Here is a 15,000-nt window from a genome sequence, read left to right on the forward strand (position 1 = left end):
TAGTACACAGCGTTGTACGAGATCTTCAGTTTCTTGGCAATTTCTTGCATGGAATAGCCTTCATTTCGCAGAACAAGAATATACTGCCGAGTTTCAGACGAAAGGTCTTTTGAGCCTGTAATTGAACCCACAAATGCTGATGCTCCAGATACTTAACTAGTCTAAAGAAGGCCAGTTTTATTGCTTCTGTAAACAGGACAACAGTTTTCAGCTGTGCTAACATAATTGCAAAAGGGTTTTCTAATGATCAATTAGCCTTTTAAAATGATACACTTGGATTAGCTAACACAACGTGCCATTGGTGATAATGGGCCTCTCTCTGTACGCCTATGTAGATATTCCATAAAAAATCTGCCCTTTCCAGCTACAATAGTCATTTACAACATTAACAATGTCTACACTGTATTTCTAACCAATTTGATGTTATTTTAATGGACAAAAAAGTTGCTTTTCTTTCAAATTCAAACTTTTCATTTCTAAGTGACCCCAAACTTTTGAACGATCGCGTATATACAGTATATCCCAATGCCACAGAACAGTGATTGGGGACACTGCCCTGTGTAAGGTGTTGTCTTTCGGATGGAACATTAAACGAGTGTCCTGACTCTCTGTGGTCACTAAAGATCTCATGGCACTTATCATAAGAGTAGGGGTGTTAATCCTGGTGTCCTGGCTAAATTCCCAATCTGGCCATCATGGCCACCTAATCATCGCCAGCTTCCAATTGGCTCATTCCTCCTCTCCCCTGTAACTATTCCCCAGGTCGTTGCTGTAAATGAGAATGTGTTGTTCTGAATACCCTAACCTGAGAGGTTGTGTGTTTTCCAGGATAGTCTGTGAGATGGATGCTGCCCCAGCAGACAGCAAGGCTGGACCAGTCCAACTGTGTGTCGGGGAGTGCAAACCTGCGCTCAAGACTCACTCTTCCCAGCTCTACTCCTTCGTGGTAAGACTTTAAACACTAACAGTCAGTAATTAAGTGTTTTTATAGTTTTTTTCTCTCCATTTGTATTACACTAGTTGTTCTGATTCACAGTATTACAAATGCTAAATGAAGTTTATCTCAACTGGCCGAACGCAATTAGAACTCAAACATTTTAGAATGAGGAAGTAGTAGTATTTCTCCTATCTCTCTTTGATGTCTATCACCATTGTCGTCTTGAAAGGCAGAAAATAAGTCATGAAAATCTTTTATTTTCTTGATTGTTGAAATACTGCATAGCCTAGTGATTGCCACAGAAGTTCCGAGGGAAATCAGCAGTTAATAAATGGATAATAGGTGTTGATAATAGAATAAATGGGGAGATAGCAGCTATGCTACACACCTGTATCTCACCCATACTAAAGCTAGCCTGCAGCTAACTGATAATCAACACTCCCATTCACACACACAATTAGCTACCGCTTAACAATTAACAACGGCTAGTAATTACTTGCACTGTTTTCAGAGAGTACCGCTTTAGCCTGTCCCCTGAATTGTACAGCACTGGGCGAGGAACAGTGTGTGTGTGATGTTTGTGTGTGTGTACTGACACTTTTGTCACCCATAATTCACGTTGCCGCAGGGAGTACTGACATCATCGCAGCGGTGTGTGTGTGTGTGTGTGTGTGTGTGTGTGTGTGTGTGTGTGTGTGTGTGTGTGTGTGTGTGTGTGTGTGTGTGTGTGTGTGTGTGTGTGTGTGTGTGTGTGTGTGTGTGTGTGTGTGTGTGTGTGTGTGTGTGTGTGTGTGTGTGTGTGTGTGTGTGTGTGTGTGCGTGTGTGTGTGCATGTGTGTGTGTGCGTGTGTGTGTGTATCAGTCTGTACTCTGTTTTATCAGTGTGTCTTAGGTTACCAGCCTAGCAGGCTGTCTGTGTGGATGTTTTCTGTCTGTCTGTGTGGATGTTTTCTGTCTGTCTGTATGGATGTTTTCTGTCTGTCTGTGTGGATGTTTTCTGTCTGTCTGTGTGGATGTTTTCTGTCTGTCTGTGTGGATGTCTTCTGTCTGTCTGTGTGGATGTTGTCTGTCTGTGTGCTCTCTGATGACAGGCTGACAGGGCCGGGCTCCTGTTAACACTAGTTATTTTCAGACTACCTTATAAAAGGTTCAGTGGAATACAAACTCAGCAACACAACACAAGATGAGTGGGATCTCGGAGGGACAAAAGCTCCTGGTTTTATTTTGCTTCCTCTTTACATGGGTTCGTAGTGCAGAGTTTGGGCATACCACAGGGCAGTTGAAAGCTGTTATTTGCTGCTGTGGCTCTGTGTAGAGTAGACAGTAATGTATGAAGGACAGGAGGTGTGACAACATTTCTCAATACATTACAGTGACAGAGAAATGGTTCTCTCTCTCACTTGTCGCTCATCGCTCTCTCTCGCGCTCTCTCTCGCGCTCTCTCTCTCCTTCCCTCCTCTAGATGCCGTCGGTACAGGGCCTGTCCCCCAGCAGAGGGCCTGAGTCAGGGGGCAGCAAGGTAACCATCATGGGGGAGAACCTGGGCGCTGGCAGCAGTGTCACCGTCCTCTTTGGGAACCAGACGTGCGAGTTCTACGGGTAAGAGAGAGACCCACCTCGCCTCCTCAGACTGGTTCATTTGTGGTAGTTTAATACATGCTGTTTTACTCTCCTCTGATCTCTCCTGTCATGTTTTCAACAATTATGACTTTCTCAGATAAATATCAATGATCTAACTTTTGCTGTCTTATCCAGTTGGATCTTTTTCTAAGTGAGAGCCCCCTACATGTACATTTCATGTTAAGATAGCTAGGTGAGACAACCACACATCACAGTCCAGTCGTAGCAAGTTGGGACATCTTTTATTTCAGCTCATGAAACATGGGACCAACACTTTGCATGTCGCGTTTATATAGATTTTTGTATGTACAGCTTAATAAGGTTTGATGACCCACTGCATCAAACCTCAATAATAATAACCTCCAGACGTCCTTGTGCACCCAGCCTGGGATTTTCCTTCCTTTTTCAGTCACCTTTTTTCTTAGATCTGACTTTTTCAGTTCTCTCTTTCTCTCTCCCACCCTTCCTCTCGCTACCTGTTTTTTCCTGCTCTACCTCTCTCTCCCTACCTCTCTCCATCACTCCCACCCTCTCCTCTCTCTCCCTTTCCTTTATCTATTTGAAGCGGTGCAGCGGAACAGAAAGGAGTAGGTTTCATTGTAACACTGTAAGGTTGAGGAGTCAAGGCAGCTTTAATGAGATCTGGGCTAATTACTAGCCATGTGTTCTCCACTGTGATTCTGACCGTGGAGAGAGAAGAGAGGATGAGAGGAGAGGAGGATGGAGGGTGGCTGATGAACAGAGCTAGTTTCAGGGGGTGAGCAGGTAGTGCAGGGATCCATGGGATGGAGAAAGAATGATTGAAGAAGAGACGCACACATTGACTGTGTGTGCGTGCGTGTGCATGCGTGTTCCCTGCAGGCGGACCATGACAGAGATCGTGTGTTACTCGGCTCCCTCCCTGACTGGGGTGGGTTCGGTTCAGATCAGTGTGAGTGTGGACCGGGCCCAGGTCAAGGAGAGCCTGAGCTTCGATTACATTGAGGACCCCACCGTCCAGCGCATTGAGCCAGAGTGGAGCATCGCCAGGTAACACCACCAACACCTCTCCTAAACATGAGGGTAAACATCCACTTGTCCATGTCCCCAGTCCCTCATAGGGTGGCAGCGTAGACTAGTGGTTAGAGCATTGGACTAGTAACTGAAAGGTTGCAAGTTCAAATCTGTCGTTGCTGAACAAGGCCCACTGTTCCTAGGCCGTCATTGAAAATAGGAATTTGTTCTTAACTGACTTTCCTAGTCAAATAAAATAATAGTCAGACCCCATCATCAAACGCAACACTGAATTTGTTTTATTTTTCTTATAGCAGTAGATACCAGTAGTTGTGTTAGTGAGTGTCTATAGTTGTGTTAGTGAGTGTCTATAGTTGTGTTAGTGAGTGGCTATAGTTGTGTTAGTGAGTGTCTATAGTTGTGTTAGTGAGTGGCTATAGTTGTGTTAGTGAGTGTCTATAGTTGTGTTAGTGAGTGGTTATAGTTGTGTTAGTGAGTGTCTATAGTTGTGTTAGTGAGTGTCTATAGTTGTGTTAGTGAGTGTCTATAGTTGTGTTAGTGAGTGTCTATAGTTGTGTTAGTGAGTGTCTATAGTTGTGTTAGTGAGTGGCAATGTTAGTAATGGTAGTGCATTGCTGCAGCATATCCCAGGTAGACAGAGTTTGTAATTAAAGAGAGGGATGATGAGGACTGAGAGAGAGAGAGAGAGGTCCAAGTGTGCAGCAGATATCAGCCGAGATGGAGTTTATCTGGAAGAGAAGAGAGCAGCTGGTCCTCTCTCTCTCCACTGAGAAACAGACAGAGAGAAGAGATGTGGGACAGCGCTTTGTTTAGTCAAACTTGTTCTTTCTTTTCTGAAACGAGAGCATCACCCCATGCCTCAACCCGGGAGAAAGGAGGTAGAGGAGTGTAGCATAGCGTAGTGTAGGGCCGTAGTCGACAGGCAGACACAGACAGACAGACAGACAGACAGACAGACAGACAGACAGACAGACAGACAGACAGACAGACAGACAGACAGACAGACAGACAGACAGACAGGGCATCAAAGCTGCTACCAGGGTGCTGTCACAACCCAGGAAGGCACAGCTAACATCAACATGGATGAGCATCTTTAACCTAGAGCACATCTCTCTATGTTACTCTATCTCCTCTCCTTGTACTCTTGATTGGACTGAATGGTTAGCAGTAAAGCATGCTAAACACTCCTCATTTGGCATTTTGCTCAGTGGACCTCAAGACAGTTTGAACAACTAGTCATGTTTTATCACTGTCCTCCAGAGTGGCTAGCCAGACTGTAGTCAGTAATACTGCAGTGCCACCATGCACAGACGGATCCTGAGATGCAGATCTAGATGCTGATCTAGATGCTGATCTAAATGCTGATCTAAATGCTGATCTAGATGCTGATCTAAATGCTGATCTAAATGCTGATCTAGATGCTGATCTAAATGCTGATCTAGATGCTGATCTAGATGCTGATCTAGATGCTGATCTAGATGCTGATCTAAATGCTGATCTAAATGCTGATCTAGATGCTGATCTAGATGCTGATCTAGATGCTGATCTAAATGCTGATCTAAATGCTGATCTAAATGCTGATCTAGATGCTGATCTAGATGCTGATCTAAATGCTGATCTAAATGCTGATCTAGATGCTGATCTAGATGCTGATCTAAATGCTGATCTAAATGCTGATCTAGATGCTGATCTAGATGCTGATCTGAATGCTGATCTAGATGCTGATCTAGATGCTGATCTAAATGCTGATCTAGATGCTGATCTACAAGGTGATCCGCCGATGCTGATCTAGATGCTACTCTAGTGCTCCCAGCCCAGTCACCTAACAGTCCTCAGTGTTACTTCAGTATTTCAGCAACCACTATAACAGTCCCAATCCCTATAACAGCTGTAGGGAAGGCCCCTGCTCCGGCACCTGCCCTGTCTCTCCTGTCTGTCTGTCTGTGTTTGTTTCAGCCAAGCCTGCCTTGTTTGTGTTGTGTATTATCCCTTGAGCCACGTAGCTACGACCCCCTCAAACATGAGCCTGACAGATCTACTTAAGTTCAGTTAAAATCATCTTTAATCATTTACTTACCTCAAAAACCTATTATCTTCTGAAAACACTTTTTTTTAATCTGAGGTAAAAACTTTCGAAAAAAGCTTGTGCAGGCAGGACGTTTTGGAGAGAAAGTCTTGTAGTTCGGTGTGTTGTTTGTTTGTAAAACTTTTCTGTGTGTGTTTGTGTGTGTGTGTGAAACAGCGGCCACACTCCTCTGATGGTGACAGGAACTAATCTGGATGTGGTTCAGGAGCCTAGGATACGCGTCAAGTACGGAGGCCGTGAGTCTGTCAACGTGAGTAGTACTACACACATTACACACACTCACGTAGATGATGTGGAGGATGATTGATACATTCAAATGCTTGTCCTGCTAACCCCCAACCTCCCCACAAACCATATTTCAAATCTCCCATAATGCTCTAGCTAGTCTCTTAATGGAGCAGATGGAGAGGGGTTCCCATGCAGTATTTAATTAGAGAGTTTTAACACCATCAGGCTCCAGTCAGTCAGGGCCTCAGCTCTATACAGTCCCCCTCTAACCTGCTTAACCTTGTTGTTATGGTTTGAGACTTCAGTCTGAATTTGAAATACCTCAGACACTTTTCAGTAAATCTGGAGTGTAGGAGCAGGTTGGAGAGTGGATGGCTGGTGGAGTTTGAGGGTAGGAGCGTGGGGGGGCTGGCGGGCAGGGGTGAGAGGGTTGGAGGGCATGGGAGGGGTTGGATGGTGGTGGGTTTGGAAGGCTGGGGAAGACTGGGGGGCTGTTCTGTTCCTAGTGGGTTCTAATGGAAGATTAAGTGCTGTCAGAAGGCTTTGTTCAGCATAAAGAGCCCCTCTCTGTATAATCAAGGCCGGGGCAGGCGGGGGAATCGTTACAAATTGCATTTATGCTCTAGTCCTCTGGGTACATGTTTAATTAAGGGAATGGTATTTTTCCACCGCTGCGGTCGGTGGGTGGTCAGGGTGAAGGTGGGGAGGGCAGAGTAGAGGGAGGGAGGGAAATGTATTGTGGAACAACAGATATTGTGGAACAAGTGCTTCATGCCAGGAAATGCAGTGAATCATAAAGACATTTATAGTACATGCTCAAACACAGCACAAACTTTAGGCAGATGCATACTGTACAGTCACAGAAATGATACATGCATACACACACAACACCACCATCATGACCACGTTCTCAAGTCTTTTTTTAATGGTCTCGTTATATAATGACTTACATCTCACACCTCACTAGAATCTTGCTTTTTGGGTCTCAGAGAATCTTTTTAGAGAATATCTGAACATATTTGTTCCAAAGTAGTGTCTCCTTACCTTCTGCATTCACAACCCTCCCCCACTCAGGCAGACTGTAGTTCACATAAGTGGTTCTGAGGGGCCTGTGTTTCTTCATGATTGCTTCAGTACCCAACATCAGAACTGTGCTCTAGGCCAGGGACCTTCAACTAGATTTTTTCTTGACCGCAAGAAGCCCACACATATATGGCTTCTTTTTACCTTCTTCCAAAAATCCACAAAAATCTTGAAAACCCCCCAGGCAGACCAGTCATTAGTGGTAATGAAAGTCTGACAGAACCCATCTCTAAGTACATTGATTACTTTATTAAGCCTTTTCTGTTGTCACTTCCAGCCTATCTTCAAGATACCACAGATGTGTTGAACAAAATTAAGGAATTGAAGAATATAGGTACAGCTTCCTTTTTAGTCACCATGGATGTGGAGTCTCTATACACCACCATTGAGCATCAACAAGGTTTGGCAGCGATGCACCATTTCTTGAGTACCCGGCCTGAAACTGAGATGCCTCCTACAGAATTCATTGTATCACTGACTGAATGGACTCTTAATCATAACATCTTTATCTTCCAGGACCGTATTTTCAAACAGGTCAAAGGATGTGCCATGGGAGCTTGCTACAGCCCTTCCTACGCTGGTTTGTACTTGGGTAAATGGGAAAATGACTTCATTTTGGATCCTTCTAATAACCATTTCTTTGACCGGATTATATGGTGGGGACGCTATATTGATGATGTTTGCCTGTTCTGGTCCGGCTCAGAAGATGAACTTATTTCCTTCCACCAATACCTTAACAGCATTAACCCTAACATCAAACTAACTATGGAATACAGCAAGGATAACATTCATTTTTTGGACCTCGATATTAGTAAAAATGACAAGGGTTGTTTGCACACATCAATCTTTAGGAAGCCTTCAGATGGGAATACCATTCTGAGGGCAGACAGCTTTCACCCCAAAAGGCTAAAAGAGAATATTCCATATGGCCAATTCCAAAGAGTCCGTAGAATTTGCGATCAGGAAACAGACTACAGTGTCAAATCTGCAGAATTGGAGAATCGCTTTTTGGATCGGGGCTACAGCGTTCAGGTCCTGAAAGATGCAGGTATAAGGGCTGGATTACTTGACAGAGAGAACTTGTTACGAAGAGGAGTGCCTCGTGATACATCAGAGAGAGTGTATTTTGTTACAAAATACAGCACTGAAGCAGAGAACATTAAAAGAATCATTAAAAATAATTGGGGAATCATCCAAAGTGATACGCTACTACGCCAAGTCTTTCCTGAACCACCAGTCATAAGCTTTAAGAGATGTCCTACCCTAAATGACAAATTAGTCCACAGTTATCTTCCGGGTGACTCTCAAAAAACTTGGCTTGACCACAAACCCAAGGGCTCTTTTAAATGTTACCAGTGCAACCATTGCAGTAATATTGCACAGAAAAAGTATTTTGTTGACACAGCTTCTAAAATGGAGTATTACCTCAAGCATTTTATTAACTGCAAAACCACTCATGTCATCTATAGACTGGAATGTCCACAGTGCAAGGTGTTCTACATTGGACGGACAAAGAGACGCCTTCAAGATCGCTTGGCGGAACACTAGTACGCCATACGGGTAGGCAATGAAGACTACCCCATGGCAAGGCACTACAAGTCCTTACACCATGGTAACCCTGCCTCCCTACAAGCTATGGGTATTGATCATGTTCCGGCCTCTATTAGAAAAGGGGACCGTCTTAAACAGTTAAACCAAAGGGAAAGTTTTTGGATTTACAAACTACAGGCCACTAAGTACCCTGGTTTAAATGAAGATATGGATTTCTCACCCTTCCTGTAGGGTCGTGATGGGTCCATTTGCTGTCATCTAGTGGACATTTTGCTTAATTGCCCTCTAGCTATGTTTGGACTGTTGTTCATGTTTTGCTGTGGTCTGGAGTACTGTGGAATATATTGCTTTCTTGTTCTGGACACTTCTCCCAGTCATGGTTAGGGTTGGAACTGCCTCTCTGGGTGTTCTGATGCTTCTAGTTTGGAGTTGTATGCTCATGATAACATAGCTACAGTATTTCACCTTTTCATGTGTATATTATTGCTTACTAGGTGTGTCCAATTTGGTAACCACTCCCTCTTCTAATTAGGGCTAATTGGAAAAGCCTTTCAAAAGAGGACATTGTATTCTCTTTTTTCTGTACTCCCTGACGAAGGCCATGCAGCCGAAACGCGTCGGTTTTTAAACAACTTTGTTTCTATTGAACATGCCATACTAATAAAGGCATTTTAATTAATTATATGAAGAGTGCCTTGGTCCTCCTTTCTTTTTGATGACCCACACATATAATATTTGACTAAAACAATAATTTTAAACGTTGCTTACATTTGTATATGATCACATGTATCTCTATTATGTGTAGGAATACTTAGTAAAATTGTAAATCACTTGGAGCTGATTTGCTGGTGTTTTTACAGTATTTTATGTCCAACAGTAACAAAAAAGAATATATGTATTTTGTTGGTCAGAAAACTTGGAGGGCCAAATAAAATCACCTGCGTGCCAAATTCAGCCCACGGGCCGCCAGTTGGCAAGCCCTGCCCTAGGCTTTTGTTCTACTACATGTCTTCATGTATGGACAGTTTCCCCATAAGACCCTTTTATATGAAGAAACCCAGAAGAAACACAGTCATTTTGGATCTAATGAAAGACAGACTCACTGCTTTATTCACACACGAAAAGAACTGGATCAGATCAGTAAGAATTCTTGTAAGCCTCTGAGCTGAAATAGGATTTGACTTGTATGTGGGTGCTGTCTGCTGTGTCACTCAGGTGAAAGCAGAAAGCTTTGAACGCTCAGCGGCGTTCTCCTTTAAAGTGCAGTCTCACTTCGCCACACACACATACAGAGTGCCTCTCACAGACACTCGGCTCCTCTTTGATTTCCTTGCTCCAGAAGGAGGAGAAGAGAAGAAGCCGCTGTGTGAATTTTTATTAACTGCCTAGGTTACAATTATGGATCTCTTCATCCCGTCTTCTCGTCTTTGTCACAGGGGAAAGGCAAACAGCGCAGCAGCAGCCGTCCAATCAGGGCCCAGCCCAGAGCAGGCCTGTCAAGTCAGCCTTCAAAGTGTCATCTGCCTCCCACTAAATTGCCTCTCAATCTCCCTCCCTCCCCCCTTCCCTCTTGTCACCTGCACAAGATTCTTCACAAAGAAGAAGGCACAGAAAGGGAGACACTGTTTTTCATGATACGCTCTATACCTGTCACCGGTTCACAACTGAAACATTATTCATTGGCTCTGATTAAAGCTAAAAGGTGTATTTTTCCTCTAACAGAACCCCATTTTCTCCTATCTTCTCTTAAAGAATTTCCCCTGCCACATTCTGCACCATTAAGATGTCTGATTGGCTGATGTGATGTCATAATGAAATAGATACAGTAGAGCTTGCTTCCCAAATGGCACCCTGTTCCCTACAAAGTGCACTACTATGGGCCCTAGTCAAAAGTAGTGCACTATATAGGCGAATAGGGTGCCATTTGATTGTCAGAAGTGGAAACGATCAGCAGCAATTTGAGCTGATTAAAGAGAGAGAGAGACATATACATCACTAGGTCTATAGAGCAGCATAGCACCTACAGTCCTTATGCAATCAGACAGCTCTCTTTAGAACTTTGTCCTCCTAGGAAATGGTACATCACCCCCAAGAGGCATACGCTGAGTGTACAAAATATGTAATGAATTGCTGTTACGTACGCCTCGTGGAGGAGGGAATGCAACACCCTGCTACACTCAACTCCCCGTGGAGTGAAAGAGGTATGTGACTGTAGGTGCAGGTAAGGGTGACAGAGGCAGAGAATATGACCGTTTCAAGGGAATTTATTTCCTTAACACGGTGAGGTGGGGGAAAGGGTCTGGACGGAACCAAAGCAAAGAAGGTAAAAGTTATAGACCCCTCTCCTACCTACCTACCTACCCTTTTAGCACCTCCTGGCGCCCTAACCAAAATACAGGGGATGTTCCGCCCAGGTCTTACCTAGTGTGCATAGACAGTAAACACTACGGGTTATGTATGCCCGCAGGCCTCTTGCCTAAGCACTCCCTAGGTGCCTTCCCCTTCCCCCCTGGGAACAAATGAAACAGAAGAATTACTAACTTACAGTGAACAATTTCAATAATCAAAAACACTGACTCCTTTTGGCATACACATACCTCAGAAGTAGCAGCTACAAAATACTTTCAACAAAACTGAGCAACAACCAACACAGGACTCTCTCCTGACGAAGGAACACTGGCTTTTATCCAGCTGGAGAAGGAGCTGGTAAATGAAAACAGCTGTTTCCCCTGACGAGAGGGAGGGGTCAGAGCTCCAATCGTCGATGGGGCCGATCAATCAGCTGCTTAGAATCCAGGAAGCCATTTCCTGAAATACACACATGCAAACACATACAAACCCAAAACAACACAGAAACTGTGGAACGTAACAATTGCTCTTTCCATGACAGATTGACCAGGTGAATCAAGTTGAAAGTTATTATTCCGTATTGATGCCACTTCAATCCATGTAGATGAAGGGGAGGAGAAAGGTCAAAGAAGGATTTTTAAGCTTTGAGACAGTTGAGACATGGATTGTGTGTGTGCCATTCAGAGGGTGAATGAGCAAGACAGCATATCTAAGTGCATTTGAACGGGGTATGGTTGTAGGTGCCAGGCGCACCGGTTTGAGTTTGTCAAGAACTGCAACGCTGGGTTTTTCATGCTCAACAGTTTCCTGTGTGTATCAAGAATAGTCCACCACCCAAAGGACATCCAGCCAACTAGACACAACTGTGGAAAACATTGGAGTCAACATGGGCCAGCATCCCTGTGTAACGCTTTCCATGCCCTGACGAATTGAGGCTGTTGTGAGGGCAAAAGGTAGTGCAACTCAATATTAGGACAGTGTTCCTAATGTTTTGTCCACTCAGTGTATAATGAACACTCAGATAAAATTAAGGAATAGATGGTGACTCCAATATAGATACATCCTGCTCCCTCTCAATTACATCATGATAAAGGCTTGGTTAATAACCTCTCAGCTCCTACGTCTTCCAGTCTTGTCAGGTTATTTTCTCCTCATCCACTACGTCTGCACCATCCATCCCCTTCTCTCTCCACTCTCCATCTATCCATCCATACGACTAATATCAGAGCCATATTGTCAGAATGAACAGCTGGTGGAAACAAACAGGACAATGGATGTGGGGTAGGATTGATATCAGCCACTAATATCAGTCATTGGCCAGAGTATTGCTCACATAATCTTTGACCCTTGACCTAACAGAGCTGTCTCCTCTCTCGTACTCATGACCCCTGAAGCCCATTTCCTCTGCTGCCTCCCTCTCTCCAAGTCAGAGACCTGGCGCAGGGTGCCTGGGCTGAGTGGGCTGCTGCAGACTGCAGTAGATTCTGCTAATGAATTCAACCAGAGGGCCTGGACTGTTAACGTCACAGCTGCTGTACAACGTACTACTCCATCCCCATCCAGTGCCTGTCAGCAGGCAAGATTCAAATGATTTCATAGCTGTTGCCCTGGAGCAACTGTATACTGGATGATGAAAGGGATCAATACTAAGGACCGGTAGGACCGACAGGACCAACAGGACCGATAGGACTGATAGGACTGATAGCTAAAGAACAATATTTGCTGAAAATAAATGTTTCATAATTCATTTAAATGTTTACTAGTCTGGTTGGAGTAGAATACCTAAGGCTTTTCTAAGATGGTGGGTGGCAGGATAATTATTCTCTGCTCCGTCATAGTAGCCTATACGAGCCCTGAGATGAATGACAGCATATGATATGGCTGCACATCTTGGGACTCAGATACACCATTTCTCTCATCACTACCCATATAAAACCCTATGCTGTTTTTCTTCACTACCCTGACATAGCCAGTATTTCCCTCTTCGCTACCCTGACATAGCCAGTATTTCCCCCTTCACTACCCTGGCATAGCCAGTATTTCCCTCGTCACTACCCTGACATAGCCAGTATTTCCCCCTTCACTACCCTGGCATAGCCAGTATTTCCCCTTTCACTACCCTGACATAGCCAGTATTTCCCCCTTCACTACCCTGACATAGCCAGTATTTCCCCCTTCACTACCCTGACATAGCCAGTATTTCCCCTTTCACTACCCTGACATAGCCAGTATTTCCCCCTTCACTACCCTGACATAGCCAGTATTTCCCCCTTCACTACCCTGACATAGCCAGTATTTCCCCCTTCACTACCCTGACATAGCCAGTATTTCCCCCTTCACTACCCTGACATAGCCAGTATTTCCCCCTTCACTACCCTGACATAGCCAGTATTTCCCCCTTCACTACCCTGACATAGCCAGTATTTCCCCCTTCACTACCCTGACATAGCCAGTATTTCCCCCTTCACTACCCTGACATAGCCAGTATTTCCCCCTTCACTACCCTGACATAGCCAGTATTTCCCCCTTCACTACCCTGACATAGCCAGTATTTCCCCCTTCACTACCCTGACATAGCCAGTATTTCCCCCTTCACTACCCTGACATAGCCAGTATTTCACCCTTCACTACTCTGACCACTAACCTTATAGGCACGAAGCTCCGTGTCTTATTCTGACTGGCCTCTTTAGATCTACACACATCACATTAGATCACATCCAGTCATGGCTGAGTCTTATATGACTGCCTTTCTCAGAAGGCAGGATTCAGGAAGAGGGAGACATGATTTCTCACCGCCCCAAACACCCAGAGTATTGAAGGAGTGTGTTGAAAACATGCAGCGTCCTTCCAGCTGCCTAGCCCAGCTCTGAACAGATGGTAGTGGGAGCCATACTGTACTGCAGTTGACTTGCAAATGCATTGCTGTTCCATTGTGTTCCAACCAAGACAGACACTGACAGGCAGGCAGAGAGGGATTCTGTGGTGGCATCTGTGCCTGTCTGTAACACACCACTGTTATAACATGGAGACTACAGCAACATGGAACGTTTGCTTTTTACTGTCTCTGAATGTGTGAGAGAAATCAAGTGTATTCGTAGATATAAAAAGCTTATTCGCTCAAAACTATGACAGTGAATTAGTGTTTATTTGCAGTTAATAAGGGACGTATTGGCCAGAATGTTTTAAGTTAATATGTAAATACATTCACAAGCAGCTTTTGATAATAATAGCACACGATAAGACCAGTGTATACATGATGTTTTTCAGTTTTTACTCTATAACTGTCATCTATTCTAGGCTTTCTCTGTAATATATAATAGGATTACAGTAGAAGATTCTTGGAGAAAATGTGTCAGCAGTGCTATGGAGGTTGTATGCATTTTTAACAGGGCTTAGCCTCTCTCTCTCTCTCTCTCTCTCTCTCTCTCTCTCTCTCTCTCTCTCTCTCTCTCTCTCTCTCTCTCTCTCTCTCTCTCCCTCTCTCTCTCCCTCTCTCCCTCTCTCTCTCCCTCACTCCCTCTTTCTCTCTCTCTCTCTCTCTCTCTCTCTCTCTCTCTCTCTCTCTCTCTCTCTCTCTCTCTCTCTCTCTCTCTCTCTCTCTCTCTCTCTCTCTCTCTCTCTCTCTCTCTCTCTCTCTCTCTCTCTCACTCACTAACATGCAAACTCAGACTGTATGTAGATGTACAACAATGTCACCACTCTGCGGGAGTAGAGGGAGCGTTTAGACCTTGTAATGTGGGCTAACATACACACCGCGAGTCCAGCCGCAGCAGCACACATGGCGACAGCTGTAATGTGGGAACTGTGTTTCGGTTAACCCGGGAGCAGAGCTGACTTCCTGCTGAACCCAACCCAGTTCTCCACGGGCCTCCAGCAGGACCAGCCCAAAGACTACGTTACCATACAGCTAGACACTTAATAATGCATCCTACGATTCCTTCCTGCATGGGGAGGAATGGGAATACTCTGTAGTTCTACCTCAAAGAGCATGGTTGTGGTAACTAAGACAATTCTCACTCTGTACACCAGAGGTGGGACCATTATTCCAGTCACAAGCAAGTCACAAGGTTCGAGTCTCAAGTTGAGTTCCAAGTAAAATGGGTCAAGAGTCAAGTCCAAGTCATGCATTGTT

At 44.5% G+C, this 15,000-nt stretch overlaps 1 protein-coding gene across 2 annotated transcripts in view; it reads left to right on the forward strand.

The window, feature by feature from the left end:
• Positions 1 to 15,000, forward strand: part of LOC139557594 (plexin-A2-like) — a 449,982-nt gene that overhangs the window by 368,417 nt on the left and 66,565 nt on the right. Inside the window, exons 14-18 of one of the 2 annotated variants that reach the window (XM_071372601.1) lie at positions 829 to 946; positions 2,400 to 2,536; positions 3,419 to 3,586; positions 5,814 to 5,907; positions 9,956 to 10,876. In XM_071372601.1, coding sequence (XP_071228702.1) covers positions 829 to 946; positions 2,400 to 2,536; positions 3,419 to 3,586; positions 5,814 to 5,907; positions 9,956 to 10,318 — 880 coding nt within the window. In that variant the 3' untranslated portion in view covers positions 10,319 to 10,876. Of the gene's footprint in view, positions 1 to 828; positions 947 to 2,399; positions 2,537 to 3,418; positions 3,587 to 5,813; positions 5,908 to 9,955; positions 10,877 to 15,000 lie in introns of those variants that run through there. The other variant, XM_071372600.1, reaches the window with a different exon arrangement.

This window comes from Salvelinus alpinus, chromosome 28 (assembly GCF_045679555.1).
Source record: "Salvelinus alpinus chromosome 28, SLU_Salpinus.1, whole genome shotgun sequence".
NCBI lineage: Eukaryota > Metazoa > Chordata > Actinopteri > Salmoniformes > Salmonidae > Salvelinus > Salvelinus alpinus.